This window comes from Mesoplodon bidens (assembly GCF_964165515.1).
Source record: "Mesoplodon bidens genome assembly, chromosome: 8".
NCBI classification, from domain to species: Eukaryota; Metazoa; Chordata; class Mammalia; order Artiodactyla; family Ziphiidae; genus Mesoplodon; species Mesoplodon bidens.
In genome coordinates, this window is record NC_138165.1 from 27137734 (window position 1) to 27159397 (window position 21664).

General features: G+C 40.6%; 2 protein-coding genes across 7 annotated transcripts in view; both read right to left on the bottom strand.

Moving 5' to 3' along the window:
- Positions 1 to 1374, bottom strand: part of METAP1D (methionyl aminopeptidase type 1D, mitochondrial) — an 80473-nt gene extending 79099 nt beyond the window's left edge. For 3 of the 6 annotated variants that reach the window (XM_081241578.1, XM_081241579.1, XM_081241574.1), the window contains exon 1: positions 1304 to 1346. Coding sequence is in view for 1 of the 6 variants with exons in the window: in XM_081241576.1 (XP_081097702.1) it covers positions 1304 to 1343 (40 nt within the window). In the remaining 5 variants the exon portion in view is untranslated. Of the gene's footprint in view, positions 1 to 1303 lie in introns of all 6 variants that reach the window. The other 3 variants (XM_081241577.1, XM_081241576.1, XM_081241575.1) reach the window with 3 other exon arrangements.
- A 17160-nt stretch (positions 1375 to 18534) lies between these two features.
- Positions 18535 to 21664, bottom strand: part of HAT1 (histone acetyltransferase 1) — a gene marked incomplete at its 5' end in the record, with an annotated part of 45996 nt that continues 42866 nt past the window's right edge. The window contains 1 exon segment of the mRNA XM_081242213.1: positions 18535 to 18968. Coding sequence (XP_081098339.1) covers positions 18801 to 18968 — 168 coding nt within the window. The 3' untranslated portion in view covers positions 18535 to 18800.

Here is a 21664-nt window from a genome sequence, read left to right on the forward strand (position 1 = left end):
CAGAGTTTGGATTGGAACCCAGATCTTAAGAGATGTAAATTGGTGCTCTTTTCACAAGGCTGTACTCTCACACTGGCCTCCACTCTCCCTTCCATCCAGTCCAAAATACTGCCTACATCACCTTCCCTTTACACATCTCTCACCTCATATCTTCCTGTGGCTCCTTAGTCATCTCCACTAACACTGTATTACACTGAAAGACTGAGGTCTATCTGCCTACCAACCTCCTTCCTCTCTAAAACCAGCTTTCTTTTTACTTCTCACACATGCTCATCATACTTGTCCTGTCTCATCTGAACTTTGCAAACTGATTTCTGTGAAGAGACCATGCCATGCAGGGCAGAAGAATGAGCACTTAAAAAAAAAAAAGAAAAGAAAAGAAATCAGTGCCATGTTCAAATGCCCATTTTGCCTCTTACAATCTGTGCAGTCTTAGTCTTATTACTTAACCTCTTTGTCTCACTTTTCTCATCAGCAGAGAATAATGCCTAACTCACTGGGTTTTAAAAGGTAGCTAGCATATGTTAGGTGCTTAACACAGTATCATGTACTTCAAAAGCACTTAATAAACTGTAGCTATTTACTGTGAAAATAATATTTGCTTCACAGGACTGTTGGTCCTACATGCCTGAAACCTAAATAGTCCTTGAAAATATTTTAATTCCCTTCTTCCCCCATCCTTGAAACAACTTCCTAGTTCTTTCCAACAAAGATTCAGAAACCGGTTCAAATCCAACAAAGATTCACCTGCAAAAGTATTTGCACATTTACTAAAATCTCACCACTCACACAAGAGTAACACCTACTGAAAGCTAGCCAGACAAAATTTCTCCTCTTCTTAACTTTAAATTAATGGAAGAGAATAATCACATTTTGAAAGTTCCCCAAAAGACGTGTTGTATCATGCCAACGGATACAAATTGCTTTCTCTGCGGCAATTGGGTGTCCAGGCGCATTTCAGTTACTGTAGGTTCATCGCTCTGCCCCAGGAATAAAAAAGTTTGCTACAGCAATCACACAACTGACGTGGGCGAAGAAAACCTCAGACAATGTCCCATAAATCTCAAGGAGGGACTGCAAATAGATGCCACGCAGTGACGTGATCTAGGCAAGTGACAAATGAACACCTGTGGGTATGTTCCTGTGGCAATGTGTCATCGTGTGTCTGCGTGTGTCCGCAGAACTGAAAGCACATTCGTGTGCGCCGAGATGTCTGATCGCGGACGTGTACTCCTTTGAACCCGACTGCATAGCCAGTGAGCGACAGTGAGAAGCCCCGCGGGGCTGTCCTCCAGGTGCTTACCTCTACGGACGAACAGGTGGACGCCGCCGGGCGCCGCCATGTTGGCGTCGGTCACGTGGCCGCGAGCTCTCGCCCCCACCCCCGCTCGCCCCGCCCCGCCCCGCCCTGCCCGTTGGAGCCGTCCAGTCGCAGCCGTGCCGAAGACCGGAGGCGCCGAGGCCGCCGGAGGGGGAGTGCGCGTGCGCGGCGGGGGCTGACTGCGGGAGCCCAGGCGGCGGAGCCGCTCGGGCACTGGGGCCAGTAGGGGAACCCGCGGCCGGCCGAGCCCGCTCCGGCCGCGAGAGACGGGCTGCAGCCGCGGTTCGCGCGCTCGCTCTGAGCCCCCGCGCCCAGGTGGGATGGAAGAAGCCTGTCAGGTAAGCGTGGTATCCAATATTTGTAGCATCAACATTTTGGTGCATGGAAACGTAAAGTTGGGAGGAAAAAATAAAGCACAATCTAGCGTTCAACATAGCACTTTGCATCGTCTGCCCTTTGTTGCAAATTATTTCCCTGGATTCGGTTGAAAGGTAAAATTTGGTTCAAAGTCACCAGCTGCCCCTTTGCTGTCCCAGAATCTACATTACTCAGCAGAGACAACAGACAAGACAGGATCTGTGTGCAGCTGCAAAATCTATTCTGAGTACCACAGTGGGTATATTCAGGGGACTTCTCCTTCCCCAAGGACACCTCGAGCTCAGCGGTATTAAGTGGAGTCTTAATCCTAAATTTGACTTTTAACAATGAGAGGATGACGTCTGCCAATTGCGCTGCCGAAAGATGAAGCCTACAGAAAGAAGGCCAGTTATGAATCAAGTGAGGGAGCTGATGTATCCCTAGTGATGACAGTGAATTTACCAAATTCGCTGTTCCTCTTATATGCATTCTGGGGCAGATTTCCATTCTGTCATGGACCAGGTATTAATCATCTTGGTAGCTTGGTACCCAGCAAAGAACCTGATATTCAAGGAATGTCTGGTGAAGGAATTGAACTCTGCATGGACCCAGTCAAACCAAGAATGTAAGTCTCTAAATGCAGTAAAGATTGATAAGGATTCTTGGTGAACATGTGTGATGTCTCCTAATTAATATTTAAGAATTTAATTTAACTACACACTCCGTGAAAATCCCAGACAATTCAGAAATGATTTTTTTTTTTTTTTTTTTGTGGTACGCGGGTCCCTCACTGCTGTGGCCTCTCCCGTTGCGGAGCACAGGCTCCGGACGCGCAGGCCCAGCGGCCATGGCTCACGGGCCCAGCCGCTCCACGGCACGTGGGATCTTCCCGTACCTGGGCACGAACCCGTGTCCCCTGCATCGGCAGGCGGACTCTCAATCACTGTGCCACCAGGGAAACCCTCAGAAATGATTTTTAAAGAAAGGGTAAATCCCCTTCCTCACCCTCTCTACACACCACAATCCCAGTATTTACTCAGCCACTGTGTGTGTCATTCCATGCCTTTTACAGGCAAATGTGTGTAAAGATTTTAAATGGAATCACATACTTACTGTTGCAACTTGCTTTTCCACTCATAAACATCAAATCTTAGAACACTTAGAGCTCATTCTTTTTAATGACTACATAGTCCTGATGTTTTTACTTTTTTTTCACATCTTTATTGGAGTATAATTGCTTTACAATGTTGTGTTAGTTTCTGCTGTACAACAAAGTGCATCAGCTATATGTATACATATATCCCCATATCCCCTCCCTCTTGCATCTCCCTCCCACCCTCCCTATCCCATCCCTCTAGGTGGTCACAAAGCACCGAGCTGATCTCCCTGTGCTATGTAGCAGCTTCCCACTAGCTATCTATTTTACATTTGGTAGTGTATATATGTCAATGCTACTCTCTCACTTCATCCCAGCTTCCCCTTCCCCGCCGTGTCCTCAAGTCCATCCTCTACGTCTGCGTCTTTATTCCTGCCCTGCCATTAGGTCCATCAGTACCGCTTTTTTAGATTCCATATATATGCGTTAGCATACAGTATCTGTTTTTCTCATTCTGACTGACTTCACTCTGTATGACAGACTATCCCTCTACTGGGTATGTACCCTGAGAAAACCATAATTCAAAAAGAGTCATGTACCACAATGTTCATTGCAGCACTGTTTACAACAGCCAGGACATGGAAGCAACCTAAGTGTACATCGACAGATGAATGGATAATGAGGATGTGGTGCATATATACAAGGGAATATTACTCAGCTATAAAGAGGAACAAAATTGAGTTATTTGTGGTGAGGTGGATGGACCTAGAATCTGTCGTACAAAGTGAAGTAAGTCAGAAAGACAAAAACGAGAGTGAGTTTGGGTAGTTCATTAGAGGACACATCTATACTTCTTGCAGACCCAGTTTTGTATGCTTTTGGGTCACCTTGAAAGATAAAAAGAAAAAATGTTTTCCACTGAGGTAAATAAAATATACAAGGATGAGAATGAAAAGTACTCTTTCAGGTGACTTCAAGCCCCACCTTTTTCAAATGCAGATCAATTCCAAGGAGAGAGTTTTTGAACGTGCTCATCTGTCCTCAGTGTAACTGAAGCCAACAATCTGAGCGCAGGAAAGGAGCCTGAGAGTTAGCAGAACACCGAGTCTCAAGAAGTGTGCCAAAAAAAAGAAACCTAGAAGTCCCTAGAGAACTGTCAGAAGACATTAAGCCCAATTTCAAACACATCTGAGATAGAACACATGTTCATGTGATTCAGCTCAGCCAATCCTTGGAAAACCAATGCACAATTTATTCCCCTGCAACTAGAAGGAAAAGGAAAAGGAAACACTATGAGAACTCAGGTGGCACCACCATAGTGGAATCCAGTGAGGAAATTTCCAGTAAGTTCAGCAAGGATGTGGACATGCAGGATGAGCTAGAAATGAAGCAGACATGAACTTGCACAGGTGATAGCTTGTGCACTGATTCTTGATTTAGCTTCTTTCATCACATCCTTCGGACCTTAGAAAGATTAAGAACTGCCAGCATGTGTCCTCCAAAATCATCAATTTATGAGATATATGCATACTGATCAACGGTATAAGAAAGGGCTGGACCCCTGACATAAGATCCGTGGCAATTCTAACATCTATGATCCCGGGTGTTAGGGCATTAGATTGCTTTCATTTAGTTGAGTAACTACTACTGACTCACTTCTCTACTCCATTTCTGCCCATCTTCCCATCTGTGAAATGAAGGTTAATTATGTTGTGGCACTTCATTGATTTGAACTCCCACCATTATTCAGATTTTGTACTTGTGTTTCTTGAAAAAAAAAGTTGAATAATTTTTTGAAACCAGGGTTCAAGAAATAAAGTATAACTTCCTAATACCTTCAGTTTCTGTGTCCAGAAATTCATTCTTAAATGTTAAAATATTTTTATTAACTGTGATTAATTATTGCTTTATAGGTCTTTTACCTTGGTTTTTAAAAGATTGTCTTATTAGCATCTTTTAAAATCTAATCTTCTTTTATTAAAGAAATAAATCAGAAATAAATTCCGACATTCTCATTTTTAAAAAGTCATTTTTTTCTTTCCTCCTTCTTCTACTTACTGATAGTTTATTTTAGACTTATATTACATAACTTTTTCAAAAGCTGTATATAAATTTGTGATAAAATTGAAATTATATTGGTTTCTATAATGTAGATACTGAATTTGTAATTCAGATTAACAATTTAAAATGCTCTAGGGATTATGCTACATGAAGTAAATCTCTTTTTTTTAAAAATAAATTTATTTATTTTTGGCTGTGTTGGGTCTTCGTTGCTGCTCACAGGCTTTCTCTAGTTGCAGCGAGCAGGGGCCACTCCTCATTGCAGTGCGTGGGCCTCTCACTGTGGCGGCCTCTCCTGTTGCAGAGCACGGGCTCCAGGCACGCAGGCTCCAGCAGTTGTGGCACATGGACTCAGCACTTGTGGCTCAAGGCACCAGAGCGCAGGCTCAGCAGTTGCAGCGCATGGGCTTAGTTGCTCCATGGCATGTGGGATCTTCCCGGACCAGGGCTCGAACCCATGTCCCCTGCGTTGGCAGGTGAATTCTTAACCACTGCGCCACCAGGAAAGTCCCAGTAAATCCTTTTAAAAATAAATTTTGCTTTGTAATACATCATCCTGTAACTTGTTACACAGTTTAAATTTTTAAGTACTTATGAAGATTACTTATAATGCAAGATACTTAAAAACATAGACTATAAAATAAAGACTAAGGTGCTTACATATCTATAGCAGAAGCTTGTTACATATGAACACATAAGACTAACTGAAATAAAGTGGTGTTTCCTACTAGGTACAAAGCAGGCTCTGTGGCCTGCTGGGGGAAACTGGTGCCCTGGGACCTTCACAGCTTCAGTAGGGCTGTCATTTAGCCTCAGGAGCCTTCATTCTCCCTTCCTGAGCTTGCTTCTCAGTTTTGCCATCTGAATCAGAAAAATTAGCCTTTTCGTTTAATATCAGGATCGTTTCTTAGCAGTTTACTCTATGGCTTGAGAAGAATATTTCCCATCCTGCCCTCCAATGTGTTCAGTTTTAGTGTGAGGAAATACTTTTATTTATTTACATTTTTAAAGCTTTTTAAAATTTTTATTTATTTATTTATTTATTTATTTTTGGCTGCATTGGGTCTTTGTTGCTGCGTGCGGGCTTTCTCTAGTTGCGGTGAGCGGGGGCTACTCTACATTTTATTTAAGTCAAATGAACGTTCTTTCCATGAACTTGGAGTCCTGCATAAACATAATCTGCACATATAACAAGGAGCTGTCTAAGCTGACTGGACCCCTCTAAAGTTAAGGTCCAGCTTCAAATGATTCTATGTTCAGGCAGAAAGTTTCTAGGGCACTCTCAGCCAACTTGCTGGTAGAATATTGTTTCCTATACCAATCACTTGAGACAATGATAGAGATGTTACTGGGTAATCTAGGGGGGCCCTTAGAGAAAATGTGTAAATGCTTCATGTTTTCTTGAGGGAAAGTGGTGTCACGTGCAAGAGGATCTGTCCGTGCTGTTTGTGCCCTGCTTCCTTCGTCTCTAGCAGTGTCAAGAGGAAGCCAGGAGGCAGGGGAGGGGGGCTGGCATCATGTGTGACCCTCCTGCCTCCCCATTTTTGATTTGTATAATGACGTTTTCTAGACCATGTAATTCCTAGGCAAATGAAACTTTAAGTTCCACCCCCTTCTAACAAGATTGCCCTACCTGAGCCCCTCCTACATAGAAATTCTGAAGATTCTGTGGCTCTCCAGCCATTTATAGGCCTAATCCAAGTGGGCTCAGCAAGTAGCATGCTGCACCCTCCCGAGCAGCCTGTCACTGTGATTAAGCAGAGTGGAATGGGATCAGATAGGGCTAACTTAGCTGTAGGGTAAGACCAAACTTTGTCTCAAGGGAGTTGTTGCTCTCAGGCACAGTATGGCCCACATTCATTTAAAGCCGCTCCAACCTCTTGGCTTGAAAGATATTATGGGAGATTTGTAAGCAGAAATAGTGCTTCAGCATAACAGCCTGTCCATTGTTGGAGCAGCAGGCCACCTGGAATGGTGGCAGGGGCCAAGGGAGGGAAGAGATGGAAAGGCCATAAGGAAAAGGATGGGGGTGGTCCCAGACCTCACTCACTGATGCATCTGAGTTTTATCTTTTTTTTTAAATTGAGGTATAGTTGATTTACAATATTTTATTAATTGCAGGTGTACAACATAATGATTCAAAATTTTTATGGATTATACTCCATTTATAGTTATTATAGTATATTGGCTGTATTCCCTGTGTTGTACAATGTATCCTTATAGCTTATTTACCTTACGCACAGAAGCTCGTACCTCTTAATCCCCTACGCCTATCTCTTGCCCTTCTCCTCTTCCCTCTCCCCACTGGTAACCACTCGTATGTTCTCTGTATCTGTGAGTCTGTTTCTTTTGTGTTATACTCACTAGTTTGTTTTATCTTTTAGATTCCACATATAAGTGATAACACACAGTATTTGTCTTTCTCTGTTTGACTTATTTTCACTAAATATAATATACCCTCCAGGTCGATCCATGTGTTGCAAATGGCAAACTTTCATTCTTTTTTATGACTGATAGTATTCTGTTGTACATATACCACATCTTCTTATCCATTCATCTGTTGATGGATACTTAGGTTGTTTCTTGGCCATTGTAAATAATGCTGCTATGAACATTGGGGTGCATGTATCTTTTCAAATTAGTGTTTTTGTTTTCTTCGGATATATACCCAGGAGTAGAATTGCTGGATCATATGGTAGTTCTATTTTTAGTTTTTTGAGGAACTTCCGCACTATTTTTCACAGTGGCTGTTGAGTTTTATCTTGAGGGACAGGGCTTCCCTGACCTCATTTCTTGGCTCTAAGGGAAGCTGGGTTAAAGCAGAAGTGGTATATTTGCCCCATGAAATCTAAATAAAAACGTGTACCGTTATCGACTATCATCCATTCTCAATTAGTAAGCCCTGGAAAAGTAGCACCTGCTTACACACTTCTGGAGAAGGAAGAATTCCATGCAGAGTAAGGAAGAAAGGCAAAAAGTTTCCAAGAGGGCTTCCCTGGTGGCGCAGTGGTTGAGAGTCCGCCTGCCGATGCAGGGGACACGGGTTCGTGCCCCGGTCTGGGAAGATCCCACATGCCGCGGAGCGGCTAGGCCCGTGAGCCATGGCCGCTGAGCCTGTGCGTCCGGAGCCTGTGCTCCGCAAGGGGAGAGGCCACAACAGTGAGAGGCCCGCCTACCGCAAAAAAAAAAAAAAAAAAAAAAAAGTTTCCAAGAGAATTTAGTGATCAATCAGCCAATCAATAAATACTTAAGTGCCTACTCTAGACTCCAAGGAGATGTGATATTACTTTTGTTCTTAGGAAGCCAGTTGGAAAGCTGAGACTAACATGCTCACAAAATTGTCCATAAAGACCGACCAAGTACCCTTGAGACTATAAGCCTCTTAGGAGCAATACCAGGTGTGAGGGGTCACAGATTTTGGCTATCCCTGGCTGCCAAGAACTGAGAAAAATGCTGAACTCTAATTATATAAATTCCCAGGAACTTGCACCTGTTAAAATCCTTCCTGCAAAGATGAAGGTGAAAGGGAAATAATGCTTCCTTTACCATCTCTAATCCACATTTGTAAAAAAAAGAGAAAGGAAAACGCTCTCGATCTCATTGTTAGAATTTTTTTAAGTCTGTTTTGGTTTTTCTTTTTTGTTTACACATGTATGTAATATGTGCTCTTTAAAAACATTTTAAAAATACGGAAGTGTAAAATATAGAAAGTAGGGGGCTTCCCTGGTGGCGCAGTGGTTGAGAGTCCGCCTGCCGATGCAGGGGACGCGGGTTCGTGCCCCGGTCTGGGAGGATCCCGCGTGCCGCGGGGCGGCTGGGCCCGTGAGCCATGGCTGCTGGGCCTGCGCGTCCGGAGCCTGTGCTCTGCAAGGGGAGAGGCCACAGCAGTGAGAGGCCCGCCTACCGCAAAAAAAAAAAAAAAAAAAAAAAAAAAATATATATAGAAAGTAGAAGTTCCCCAGAAAAGCTCTTCCCAGGTAATCACTGTTAATACGTTGCTATGTATTCATCCAGAGTTCTTTCTGTGCATATACCATTTGCTGAACTTTCTAAGGGAAGTTACTTGTTTTACTGTGACTAGTCACATATCTATATAGAATAAAAGACAGACTAGGCAAAGCACATGTGAGAGGACAGGAATGCCTAGTATTACCTATGTCTTTGTTGCTGTCTACTGTACATTCTCTTTTCCTTTTGCCTTCACTCTGCCCTTGTTTCTCTTCTTCCAATGTTTCCACCCTTCTATAAGATTACTCCTCTTACTGTTTTTTCCCTTTCCCTCCTGAAATGATGGTACATTCCTGGTTACCTTCTCTTATTTTTTCATCTTTGCTTACCCTTCTGCTGGGTTTATGGTTCTGTGTTTACTGTAGTGTGTTTGAGTAAACAGTGTCCTGTAGGGTTATGTGAGACCAGTTCATATAGAAAGCAGTTGGACCACTAAGATCAGAGGTTGAAAATATTTGTGATTTTGACATTTCCTACCTAGAAGTATGAAGCAGTACTCCTTGGTCAGTGAACAGTTATGCAGACTACACTGCAGTAAGAATCTCCAAAGTGGAGATTATGAAATAACAAGGGATTTAATAATAGAAAAAGAAAACTAGCCTGTGTCCCTTTTCCCTCTCCCACTCTCCACCTCCACTCCCCAAACTGGCTGACAAACTAAGCAGAAATGCACTACTGCTTAAACTGCATTTCTTAACTTCGTCTACTCGCCTCTCACTCAACAGATTCTGTATTCAAGACGGAAGCTGTTGAAACAAACAAGGGGGCAGATGCTGCCTCGACCTCTCTTCCCATTGAGCTGAGCTCCTCTGTGCTCCCCCCATCCACTTTCACCCAGAGAATAACCTGTCTGGAGAGCATTCTCCTCATCTGAGGCACACACAAACATCACCACGTTTTCCTTTGCTGGAGAAAGGATAAAGGAAGAAAGGCGGCAGCTGCTCCAGGAGCAGAGAGCAAACAAGCCTCACTGTGGTGGTCCCACAGCCTTCACAAAGGGATTCAGAGAGCTAGGCAAACACACTGCACAGCCCAAGACTTCTGCACAGATTCACCTGCCAGTATTATTCATTAAAGATCTAAAGGACTGTCCAGGTGAACTGAAAGTCTAACCAAAGCACGTTTTCCAACTGGTCTTTTATGGAGTTGGAAGAGGGAGAATACAGTTGAAGAACTGGAAAGGGCTTTAAAGATCACCTAATCCAGCTAGAACTCTATCCCTCCAATTTTTTTTTTTTTTTTTTTTTTTTTTGCTGTACGCGGGCCTCTCACTGCTGTGGCCTCTCCCGTTGCGGAGCACAGGCTCCGGACACACAGGCTCCGCGGCCATGGCTCGCGGGCCCAGCCGCTCCGCGGCATGTGGGATCCTCCGGGATAGGGGCACGAACCCGTGTCCCCTGCATCGGCAGGCGGACTCCCAACCACTGCGCCACCAGGGAAGCCCTATCCCTCCAATTTTAAGGTAAAGCTAGTGAGGCCCGGAAAGATCATAGGAGAGAAGATTCGCCCCTTTTCCAGCCTGTGTACATTGTAACACTGGAGGTCTTAAAAATTTTTGTTTTATAAGACATTTATGAGGCATTTCTTGTAGCATTTTTTGTTTTGTTTTGTTTTTTGGGTTTTTTTTTTGTGGTACGCGGGCCTCTCACTGTTGTGACCTCTCCCACTGAGGAGCACAGGCTCCGGACGCGCAGGCTCAGCGGCCATGGCTCACGGGCCCAGCTGCTCTGCGGCATGTGGGATCCTCCCGGACCGGGGCACGAACCCATGTCCCCTGCATTGGCAGGCGGACTCTCAACCACTGCGCCACCAGGGAAGCCCCTCTTGTAGCATTTTACACGCAACAGCTCTTCAGATGTTCATGAGACCGCATTACACTTTTACTGCATTATATTTCTCCACAGGGTTAATGAAAAGCCCCCCGAATTATGACATGAAAAATTTCAAAGCATTGGTTTTACATTTAGTGTCTGTGGATTCATAGGGCCAGTGTGTGAAAGATGGGGACAGTTTGCTTTTGGTAGCCAAATAAAGTATATGGTAAACTATGGTTCCCTGGAGAATCAGTTTCCAAAGAACAGAACTGAGTATAGCCCCCCCGCCCTTTTTTTTAAAAGAAACTCTTTACTCTCTTTTGTTTTGGCAAATTCTGCTTTGTGGAAGTCAGGCTGAGCACAATCTCACTGTTTAAAGGTGCCACTTACCTGCTTCAGATAAACTTGTTTTTAAAATTTCCTTACAGTTGTATTTTATTTGACAATTATATGGAGCTTCAGTTGCTGAACAATATTATTTAAACAAAATTTTATATCAAGGTAACACATATTTGGTTTTAAAAAACATGCAATTATAACAAGGTTTACAACGAAAAGCAATAGTCTCCCATCCTAGTGTCTCCCAGTTTGACCCGACTCAACCAATCTGAACTGTTTTCATTTCTGGTTACTGCTCAAAGCCATGCCAATTATAGTTGATTATATTTAGACTCTGACTTTCTTTACACTTTTTTTGTAATTTCCTATTCTAATTTGGACCAATTACTTTTGTAGACATGTTATTCAGTTGCCATCCTCAGATTTTTTTTATTGGAATCAGAATAGTTTTACTATTTCCTGTACTCCACATCTTACATGCTCTGATTTCACCTTCATGCCATTGAAATAGATCAACTAGTAACTTCATCAGAAAGTGTGGGAAGTAAGTTTTCTGATTTCATAGATTTTCAAAACCACCTTTCTTTTCTCTCACACTTGGGTATAGGATTCTTGATTCAAAATCATTTTCCATCCGAACTCTGAAGTCATTGTTCCATTGTCTTTTAGCATGAAGTATGGCTGATAAGGAGTCTGGTGCTGTTTAAATTCCCCTTGCTCTCCTAAGTTTCCCCCTCTGAAAGCTTTCAGCACTTTTATGCTCAGTGTTTTGAAATTTAATAATGTAGTCTACATGTGGATCCTTTTAGGTAAGTGTTATAGTGGTTAAAAACGCAAGTGAATTATACTGCCAGGGCTAAAATCCTATCTCTGCCACCTACTAGCTGTGTGACGTTGGGCGAACTAATCTCCCTCGACCTCACTTGAGGAGGATACCATGTGTGCCTCTGAGAGTTGTTGTGCAAACTGAGATGACTGTTACAAGTGCTTAGCAGATAGTAAGTGCTCCATAAATGCTAGTGATGATTTAATCCTGCTCAACCTTCAGTGAACTCTTCTAATTTGAAGATTCATGTCTGCAACTCTGAGGAATTGTCCTCCCTTTCTTTGATAATGTCCTTCTGTTTGCTTTTCCTCTCTGAAAATAAGCCAGCTATCAGACTTCCCACACTGATTTATCTTTTCTCCCATCTTTTCTCTTTTTTGATGTTCTGGGGAATTTCTTCAACTTTATACCCCAAGTTTCTGCTGCTTGAATTATAACAATCATTTTAAATTTTCTAAGAACTCTTTCTTATTCACTGATTGTTCCTTTTTCATAGTATTGTTTTTATTTCATATATGCAATATCTTTCCCAAGTCTTATTTTGAAAACATAAAAGCATAAAGGTTGAAAGAATCACATAGTGAACACCTGTATATCCCTCCCACATAGAGTCACTAATTTAAACCTTTTGTCATATTTGCTTCATTTCTGTTTATGTACATATGTCTATGTATTTATGTGTATGCCATTTACACAAACATACTTTTTTCCTGGACCATTTGAATGTCAGTTGCAGATGTCATGACTCTGTTCCTAAATAGTTTAACATGTGACTTCTAGGAATAAAGACATTCTCCTACACAATCACAGTACCATTATCACAACCATGAAAATTAACAAAATTCCGTATCATCTAATATAGAGTCCATATTCACATTTCTCTATTGTCTCAAATGTGTGCAAAACGTACCAAAATGTAAAATGTCCATGCCCGTTTTAAAATTTTATTTATTTATTTATTTATTTATTTTTGGCTACATTGGGTCTTCGTTGCTGTGCATGGGCTTTCTCTAGCTGCGGTGAGCAGGGGCCACTCTTCCTTGCAGTGCACGGGCTTCTCATTGCGGTGGCTTCTCTTATTGCGGAGCATGAGCTCCAGTAGTTGCAGCACGTGGGCTTCAGTAGTTGTGTCATGCAGGCTCTAGAGTGCAGGCTCAGCAGTTGTGGCGCACGAGCTTAGTTGCTCCGCGGCATGTGGGATCTTCCCGGACCAGGGCTCGAACCCGTGTCCCATGCATTGGCAGGCGGATTCTTAACCATTGTGCCACCAGGGAAGACCCCAAAAATGTTCATGCCTTTTCACTCAGTGATTCCATCACTATCTTGCATACATACCCCCACCACATGTACAGAATGAGGTGTACACAAGAACGTTCACTGCAGCACTGCTTGTAAAAGCAGAAGATAGGAAACTGCCTTAAACACACTGAAACCAAACTATGGAATAAATATCCAACAGCTGTTTAGAATCAAGGTGTTTAGAATTGAACTGTTCTGATATGCACTAATAAAGATATGAGTCAAATTTAACTGGAAAAGATTCCAAGTACTGCATGTAGTATATCACCATTTGTGTTAAAACAAAAAATGATGGCTTTCTGAAACTGATAATTAACTCTAAGGGACAAAAGAGAAACTGGGAAAAGTAATTGCCTCTGGAGAAGTGACCTAGGTGACTGCGTGGAAGGGAGGGCAGTTTACTTCTTATCAAATACTCTTACTCATTTTGAGTTTTGTACTATGTCCATGTTACATAATAAAAAAGTCAGTGCTTAATGTGGGTGAATATCCAATCCCATATAGCAGTGGTTCTTAACCAAGGGTGATTTTGCCCCCCGGAGGACATGTGGCAATGTCTGGAGACATGTTTGGTTGTTACAGCTGGAGGTGGGGATAGTACTGCCGGCACCTAATGCATAGAAGCCAGGGGTGTTATTAACCAGCCAATATATAGGTCAGCCTGGCAAAACAAAGAGTGATCTGACCCAAAATGCCAAGAGTGCTGAGGTTGAGAAACCCTGCTGTAGAGCAGTTCTTCTGGATGATAAGGTTTGAGAAGAGCTAAGCAAGACTAAAGGAATAAACAAAAAGAAAAGTCACATGCATATGCCTAAGTGTTATCATCGTGCCTTTAAGGTACTTCATATTTCTAGTAGTATAGGAAAGAAGTATAGGTTGGAGAAGTCCAATATTCTCGTTTGCATAGCTGATTCCAGATTGATACAGTATTATGCTTCTGTAACCTTAGTTGGTGTTAATAATGTTAACTGTTGTGAACAGTAGTATGGTCACTTTAAGAATGAGGTCAGACTAAAGTCCATGATTTCTAGACTTTAATCTGTAAGTATACTTGCACATATATGCACAGCACATGTACAAGAACATGCATGCATTGCAGCACTGTTTGTAATGGAAGATACTGACACAACCTAAATAATAGGGGACTGGTAGAGTAACATGGTATATCCATACAATGGATACCATGCAGCCATAGCTCTAATTATCTCCAAGATATCATTAAGTTTAGGGAATTCCTTGGTGGTCTAGTGGTTAGGACTCTGAGCTTCCACTGCAGGGGGCCCAGGTTCAATCCCTGGTCAGGGAACTAAGATCCCCCAAGCCGTATGGCACAGCCAAAAAAAAAAAGAAAAAAACAAAACCCCCCAAAACTAAGATATTAAGTTTAAAAAGCAAGTTAGAGAACAATATCTGTAGGAGGTTACCATGTGTATATATGATACATAAAAGATATATATGCTCATTTATACATATCTCTCTGAAAGATATGCAAGATCTCAGAAATAGCGGTTGTTTCTAGAGGACTGGGGCAAGGAACTTTTCACTGTATGCCCTTTTGCATTTTTGTACTATATGCATACTACTTTTTTTTTTTTTTTTGCAGTACGCGGGCCTCTCACTGTTGTGGCCTCTCCCGTTGTGGAGCACAGGCTCTGGACGCGCAGACTCAGCAGCCATGGCTCACGGGCCCAGACGCTCCGCGGCACGTGGGATCTTCCCAGACCGGGGTACGACCCCGCGTCCCCTGCATCGGCAGGCGGACTCTCAACCACTGCGCCACCAGGGAAGCCCGCATACTAGTTTTTATATACATAGACAGCTCTGCCTAAGTCATTTGAGTTAATGCACTGTGTAACACCACTGCAATGCATAATACAAGGAGAATGAAATATGTATTACAATAAAGATGTAAAGGCATATGGAAACACAGAAAAGTTGTAGATGTTGAAAAATTGAAAATGTTGAGAGGAAACGAGGAACTTCAAGTCGTACTTCAAATGAGGCACCAATAATTTGTCATTATAAATAAACATCTTTTTTCCTAATACTTCTTCCTGTAGGTTATAAAAACAAGAGGGCAGTTGGGGTATTTTTCTAGTGACTAGGGCAAACATGCAGGTGAGTTATTTCCCAGATCGTGATGAAAGAAAAGCCTCTCCTGGCATGCTTAAGACTTGGTTGGCCTGCTTGATGGAAGATGAGATGGAGGAGTGGAAGCCAGGAGCCTAGGGTATATAGTCCTGGCTTTGCCACTAATTCACAGTGTGACCTTAAGCAAGTGAACCTCTCTCTGGATCTATTGTCCATCTATAAAATCAGAGTGTAGATCCTAAAAAACAAATTTAAAAAATCAAATGGAAAGGTTGGATTAATAACTACAATTGTGTCCAAGCTAAATCAACTTATGAAATTCCTTTGTTTTAAAATATACCTTATAACATTTTGAAATATTTTGTTGATATGCTAAGGTATTTCAAAGGAGCTTAATAAATAAATGTAAGAGTGTTTTGTCTACTGCTTCCAAGTCACTACAGGAGTGCAATAAGAAGTAGAAAAGAGAGGGAGTGACAGATTCTGTTTAGAAGATTGAATAAATAATTCTAAGAGAAAAAAAATCAAATGGAGAATTCATATCAGGGAAAAAATTTCACAAAAACATGGAAAATTATTCAGCCTTCCCATTAAGCAAAAGGAATATAAATTTGAGATTTTATACCTATTGAGGCAACAACAAAATCAATATCCTGTACCACGGGAATTCTGTTAAAACCAGTATACACGTTAATATCTGTTAGTAATTTACAAAGCATTCTGGAAAATATGGCATGTTTATATAACTGAGCCATAGAGATATTCCTACCTTTTGACTCAGTAACTGCATTTCCCAGGAATTTATCTTGAGGAATACTTAACAGATACAAAAATATATATACACGAAGACACTAATTCATTTGAATGTTGTAATAATAAAAGAAAAAAACCTAGGCAAATGACTTAATATGGGCACATCAACATGAAATATTGTACGTCTATAAGAACCATTTTGAACACTAGAAATGTTTGTTAAAAACAAAATGCTACTATGTTCAATGTATGTAGAGATAATATATAATTTCATGGAGAAGGAAGAACTATGGGTACCTTATTATTTAATCAGTATTTAATATTCTCGAACTGGCTTTTCAATTCTAGTAAAAAGAATGTAAGAATGAATTTGAGGAAGTAAATCACTTGACCTCTGAGGTCTGTGATTCTAATAATTCTCTGATATGGCACTGGAGGCTTTGCTGTGAGCTTTCCTTTAGTAGGCAAGAAAACAGATCAGATAAATCTTCAGAATAGACAATAGACTCTGGTACAGCAAGCTGAGGCCCCTGCAATTTGGAGACAATCAGGGACATATAGTGGGTTTGTTTTTCTTTCCTCTCACACATAAACTAACATATAAACTGAATTTTGTGTGATTTATAAAAATACTTTTAGACATATACTACACCTACACCGACATCTGAGTAGAAAAGCTTAAGAGTGATGAGAAAAGATGTAAAAAGGATTAAGCACAGATCTTAGAACAGGGAGGGAGCCTTGAGATAATTCTAGTACAACCTCATTTTACAGATGAAAAACACTGATGCTTAGAAAGAAAACATGATATTACACGTAGAGAAAATGCAACTTGGAGAAGATAGGGGAAAAAAATAAGAGTGGTGGACAGGGGAAGGGGAAAAGGTAAAGGCAGCAAGTAAATACAGTCAATGTGTATGTGGGTGATAAAGCGGAGGAAGGCTACTACCACAGGGTGAAAAGTGACTGCTAAGACCTAGAAGGTGGCTGTGTTAGGTTTCACACACGGTCCTGTACATCTATCATGGTATTTAATTAGCCTGCACAAGGTGCAGATCTAACAGACGTACTCTTCTAACTCAAAAGGAAGGTACAGCCTTTCAAGTCCGAAAGATTAATGCTAAGCGAGATCTTTAACCATGGAACACAGAACACTGTTTAAAAATAACGTACAGGGCTTCCCTGGTGGCGCAGTGGTTGAGAGTCCGCCTGCCGATGCGGGGGACGCGGGTTCGTGCCCGGGTCTGGGAGGATCCCACATGCCGCGGAGCGGCTGGGCCTGTGAGCCATGGCCGCTAAGCCTGCGCTTCCGGAGCCTGTGCTCTGCAACGGGAGAGGCTACAACAGTGAGAGGCCCGTGTACCACAAAAAAAAAAAAAAAAAAAAAAAAAAAAAAAAAAAAAAACAATGTACAGAAATTGGTATCACACTGGCTTTCCCTGGTTTCTGTATAAAAAAGGATGTTGAAAGATAATTTAGATTGTACTGATTTTCTTCCTCCGAGCTCATTTTTAGGTATCAATTGTGACTTTTCAATAAAGAATTCTAAAATCTGCTAATTTAGATGGAAAACAAACTGTTTTCATATAGTTTCAGAAGGACTCTGAACTGGTTTATTCAATCTGTACAAGTTATGTACATGTATATACTCTTTCAGAAATCAACAAATTTAATCTATATGTAAGCTTCTGAGATGAGATTGCCTGAAACGTTTGCAACACTCTCATTTTAAGGGGATGGTTTAGTGCCATTGGTATGCTGCTGGCCACAGCTATTTTGTGTCCAGAGGGTACTAGTCATTTTCCTTCTCCTATGTTTGACAGATTTTACTGATGGAAAGCTGATCTAAGGATAAGACAGTGCTTGTCCAAGTTGGGATTTTGCCTTGAGCATTGAACACATCAGATTTTAAAAGTAAAGTTCAACTTACATCTCATTTTTGATGTTATACAATACGTGGCTTACTGGCACACATTAAAAAATCACGTTTTTACTTTTAATGACTGTATCAAGCAACTTATTTAGCTCTACTTCAATAAAATAAAGACTATATTAAGCAATTTATCATTACTTTGTTTTTTTCCTTGTTGGACTTCAACATCTTGGTAACCTTATATCAAATCACAACAGATATATACCTCATTTTACACAAGATATATTTCAACAATGGTGTGTAAACTGGATTTATGAACTGGTTTCTATCTTATATTATTATTTATAAAATGTTTATGGTAACTTCCAAATTATCTTCAATTAATATTTGATGCCAAACATTTAGGTTTTAGGCTGTATTTAGTTTCCCTTCTATTACCCGCCCTACTCCCAACAAGTGGTTAATAGTTTATTTAAAACAACTCTACACTAGGAACATTTCCTACTTAGAAAAATCACATAGTAAGACCAAGATTACTAGGAAGACCTTAAAGGTGTTTTAAAGGTGCCAGATGTAAAATCTTAGAAGGAAAGTGTGGGAGGAATGATAGTAAAAGCTTAAAACCTAACGTTTTTTAACAAGACTGAAGAAGTTTGTCATAAGTATTTAAGAATCATATCAGTACACATTAACATATCACAACTAAGCATTTATTACACTGTTTAAGAAGGGAAGCAAGTGCAGTGGTATTTCAGAAGCTATATCTTTTTTAATGTAATATATGCTCATAGACTCTAAACAGTATTTTAAAATATACAATCTCTCCAAAAGAAAATATTTAACTAAAGATAACTTTTAATGTAAGTAAAATGTTACAAGATTTTAAAGTTAAAGTCATCATCTGATTTTTCACAACACATGTACAGAAATTTTCAAACTTCCTGTACAGAGAAGTATAACCTCTACTCTTGAGCAAGGCGTTCAATAACACGTCGATAATCTTCCACAAGTTCCTGAAAGCTTTCTTCCAGCTGTTCATGTTGCATGCTTATTTCTATTTGGTTCATCTGGTTTGTCAGTTCTTCTGGTCTGAGACATTTTCTCATTTTAGCAAGATCTCTTTGTTTTTTCTAAGCAACAAACACAATTATTGGTTAGACTAAGAACGCCAATAAAATTCTAATGTAAAGAAATATGTCTCCAATGTTAAAAATAATAGTAGGAATATGCCCAAATTTGTCCCATACATTTTTTCTTAAGGAAGCCTAAACATAATGTTAACCATGTAAACTCTCTAAAAGGAAGGTTCCAGAAGACATGTAATTTGTGTCAATTAATGGTAAATATAGATATGTGACTAACAGCCCCCTCTCCAAAGCATGATAAAGAACTGGCCAGTACAGACACTCAAATACTTCTTTAATAAAAAAAAATATATTAACTGAAGAAAGACAACTGAGATTAAGTGCTATTATTTCATCTCACTATTTAATCATTAATTACATTAATTTTCATTCCAAACTGGCTTCTACCACTAGGCTCATTTATGAGTTCCCTTACCCAGAGATGTATTTATGGACCACATGTTAATTTCAACATAAACTGTTGGAAGAGTTTCAGAAAGATGAGCCCCAAACTGTCACATTTTAAAAAACAATATTAACTAGCATTTACTGAGTCTCTACTGTCCAGACATACATTATCTTATTAAACCCTCTCCACTTTACTGAGAAGGAAACCACCATGCTGAGGAGTTTGCACCACACTGAGGGGCTGGTAACCACTTTTAAACAGGACACTGTATCAGAACAATACTGTTAGTAATGCTGAGGACGGGACTGGGGGGCCAGGTCAGCAGCTCCTGCAGCGCTTCAAGTAAGAGATGATGAAAGTCTAGACCAAGTCAGTAGCAGCAGAGATGGAAGGAACAGAACAGATTTAGGGAAGAAAACACTGGGTGATGTGGGGAAAGAAGAATGAAGAAGGACTCCAAGATTCCTGGGTGGGTGGCAACACTGCATTATATAAAACACTGTAATATATGAAAACTTCATACATTTTGGAGAAACTGTTCTAGATTATATCGATCCTCTTTTATTAAAGCATATAACGAAGAGCTAACTCTACATAGAGATCAGGAATCACATATATTAACTCATGTAATCCTAACAACTCTATAAGATAGGCACTATAATTTTCTTCAATTGATAAAGAAAAAAAAAAGGTGCAGGAGTTAAATAGCTTACGGAGGTAGTAAGCTGAGAAGCCAGGATTCGGCTCTTAATGATCTGCTTGTAAGTCTGTATTCTGAGTCCCGATATCTTACTGACTTCCAAAGACATTAAAAAAAAAACACACACAAAACCCTAAAAATGATATCTTAAATCCATCCTAAAAACTAATAAATGTCCCCTTAAAGGAAACCCTAATAATTCTGGAATATAGACATATACAGTGCTTCTCAAACTTAAATGTGCACAAAGATCACCTGGGAACCTTGTTAAAATGCAGATTCTGATTCAGCAGGTCTGGGGTGGGGTGAGATTCTGCAGTTCTAACAAGTTCCCAGGTGATGTTAATGTTGCTGATCTCCCACCCCCTGACCCCCCCCCCCAGCACGGCTTGGGGGATCTTAGTTCCCCAACCAGGGATCGAACCAGTGCCCCCTGCAGTGGAAGCACAGAGTCTTAACCACTGGATCACCAGGGAATTCCCAATGTTGCTGATCTTCTAACCACACTTTGAATACTCTAGAGAAGTGATGAAAATTCAAATTTATTGCTCCCAAGGCCTGGAAGGACAGTCTATTTCTTACTCTTCAATCATGTGGATGATAAATGCTTTGTTTCTGCTGTAAAAGTTATTTTTTCTGCCAAGAGGCACAACTGCCCTATATAAGAGCATCTAAGTTAAGGAAACAGCTCAGGAACTAAAGGGTCATGCATCCAAAAATTATTGTGGTATGTGGTAGGAATAAAGGCTATTTTTCTAAACTGCTAACCAGTTATAACATTTATGAAATAATCTAACCATACTGCTTGAATATGCCTCCAATCATATTAAATTCTTATATACAACAGAACCATCATATTAATTCTTAACTATTTCTTGACTATCAATTCTGTTCCAAATAACCTATAGAATGAATCATGTGCCAGTAACATACTGTTTTAAGTTATCTTGTTTTTAAATCTCTAAGAGTGCTTACTTCCCCAATTTATCTCCCCCTTCCTTGCCACCTTCAATTTCTTCATTGTCAGTTTTTTTCAGATGGATGTCAGAATTAATCTCTATTATAATTTTTATGGGCATGGCAGTACATCTCTGAATTAAATTTAAGAGTTCTAAGTACCTTGGAATAAAAAATACATGTACTAGCTTTATGGAAAAATGTGAAACTATTATATAGAAGCTCCTCATGAGCATGTAAACTGTGGTTCAATTTTTAAATAACTTGTTTACTGTTCACGAATATTAAAATAACTTTAATATTCCTGAAACTATATATACACAACACTTTGTATATGTACGAAATATTACAAATTAATCTTTTAAATAATGTGTTGGAAAAAAAAACCAAACAAAAAATAAACTGGGACTTCCCTGGTGGCGCAGTGGATAGGAGTCTGCCTGACAATGCAGGAGATGCGGGTTTGATCCCTGATCCGGGAGGATCCCACATGCCGCGGAGCAACTAAACCCGTGCGCCACAACTACTGAGCCTGCGCTCTAGGGCCCATATGCCACAACTACTGAGCCGACATGCTGCAACTACTGAAGCCCACGCACCTAGAGCCCGTGCTCCATAACAAGAGACGAGAAGCCA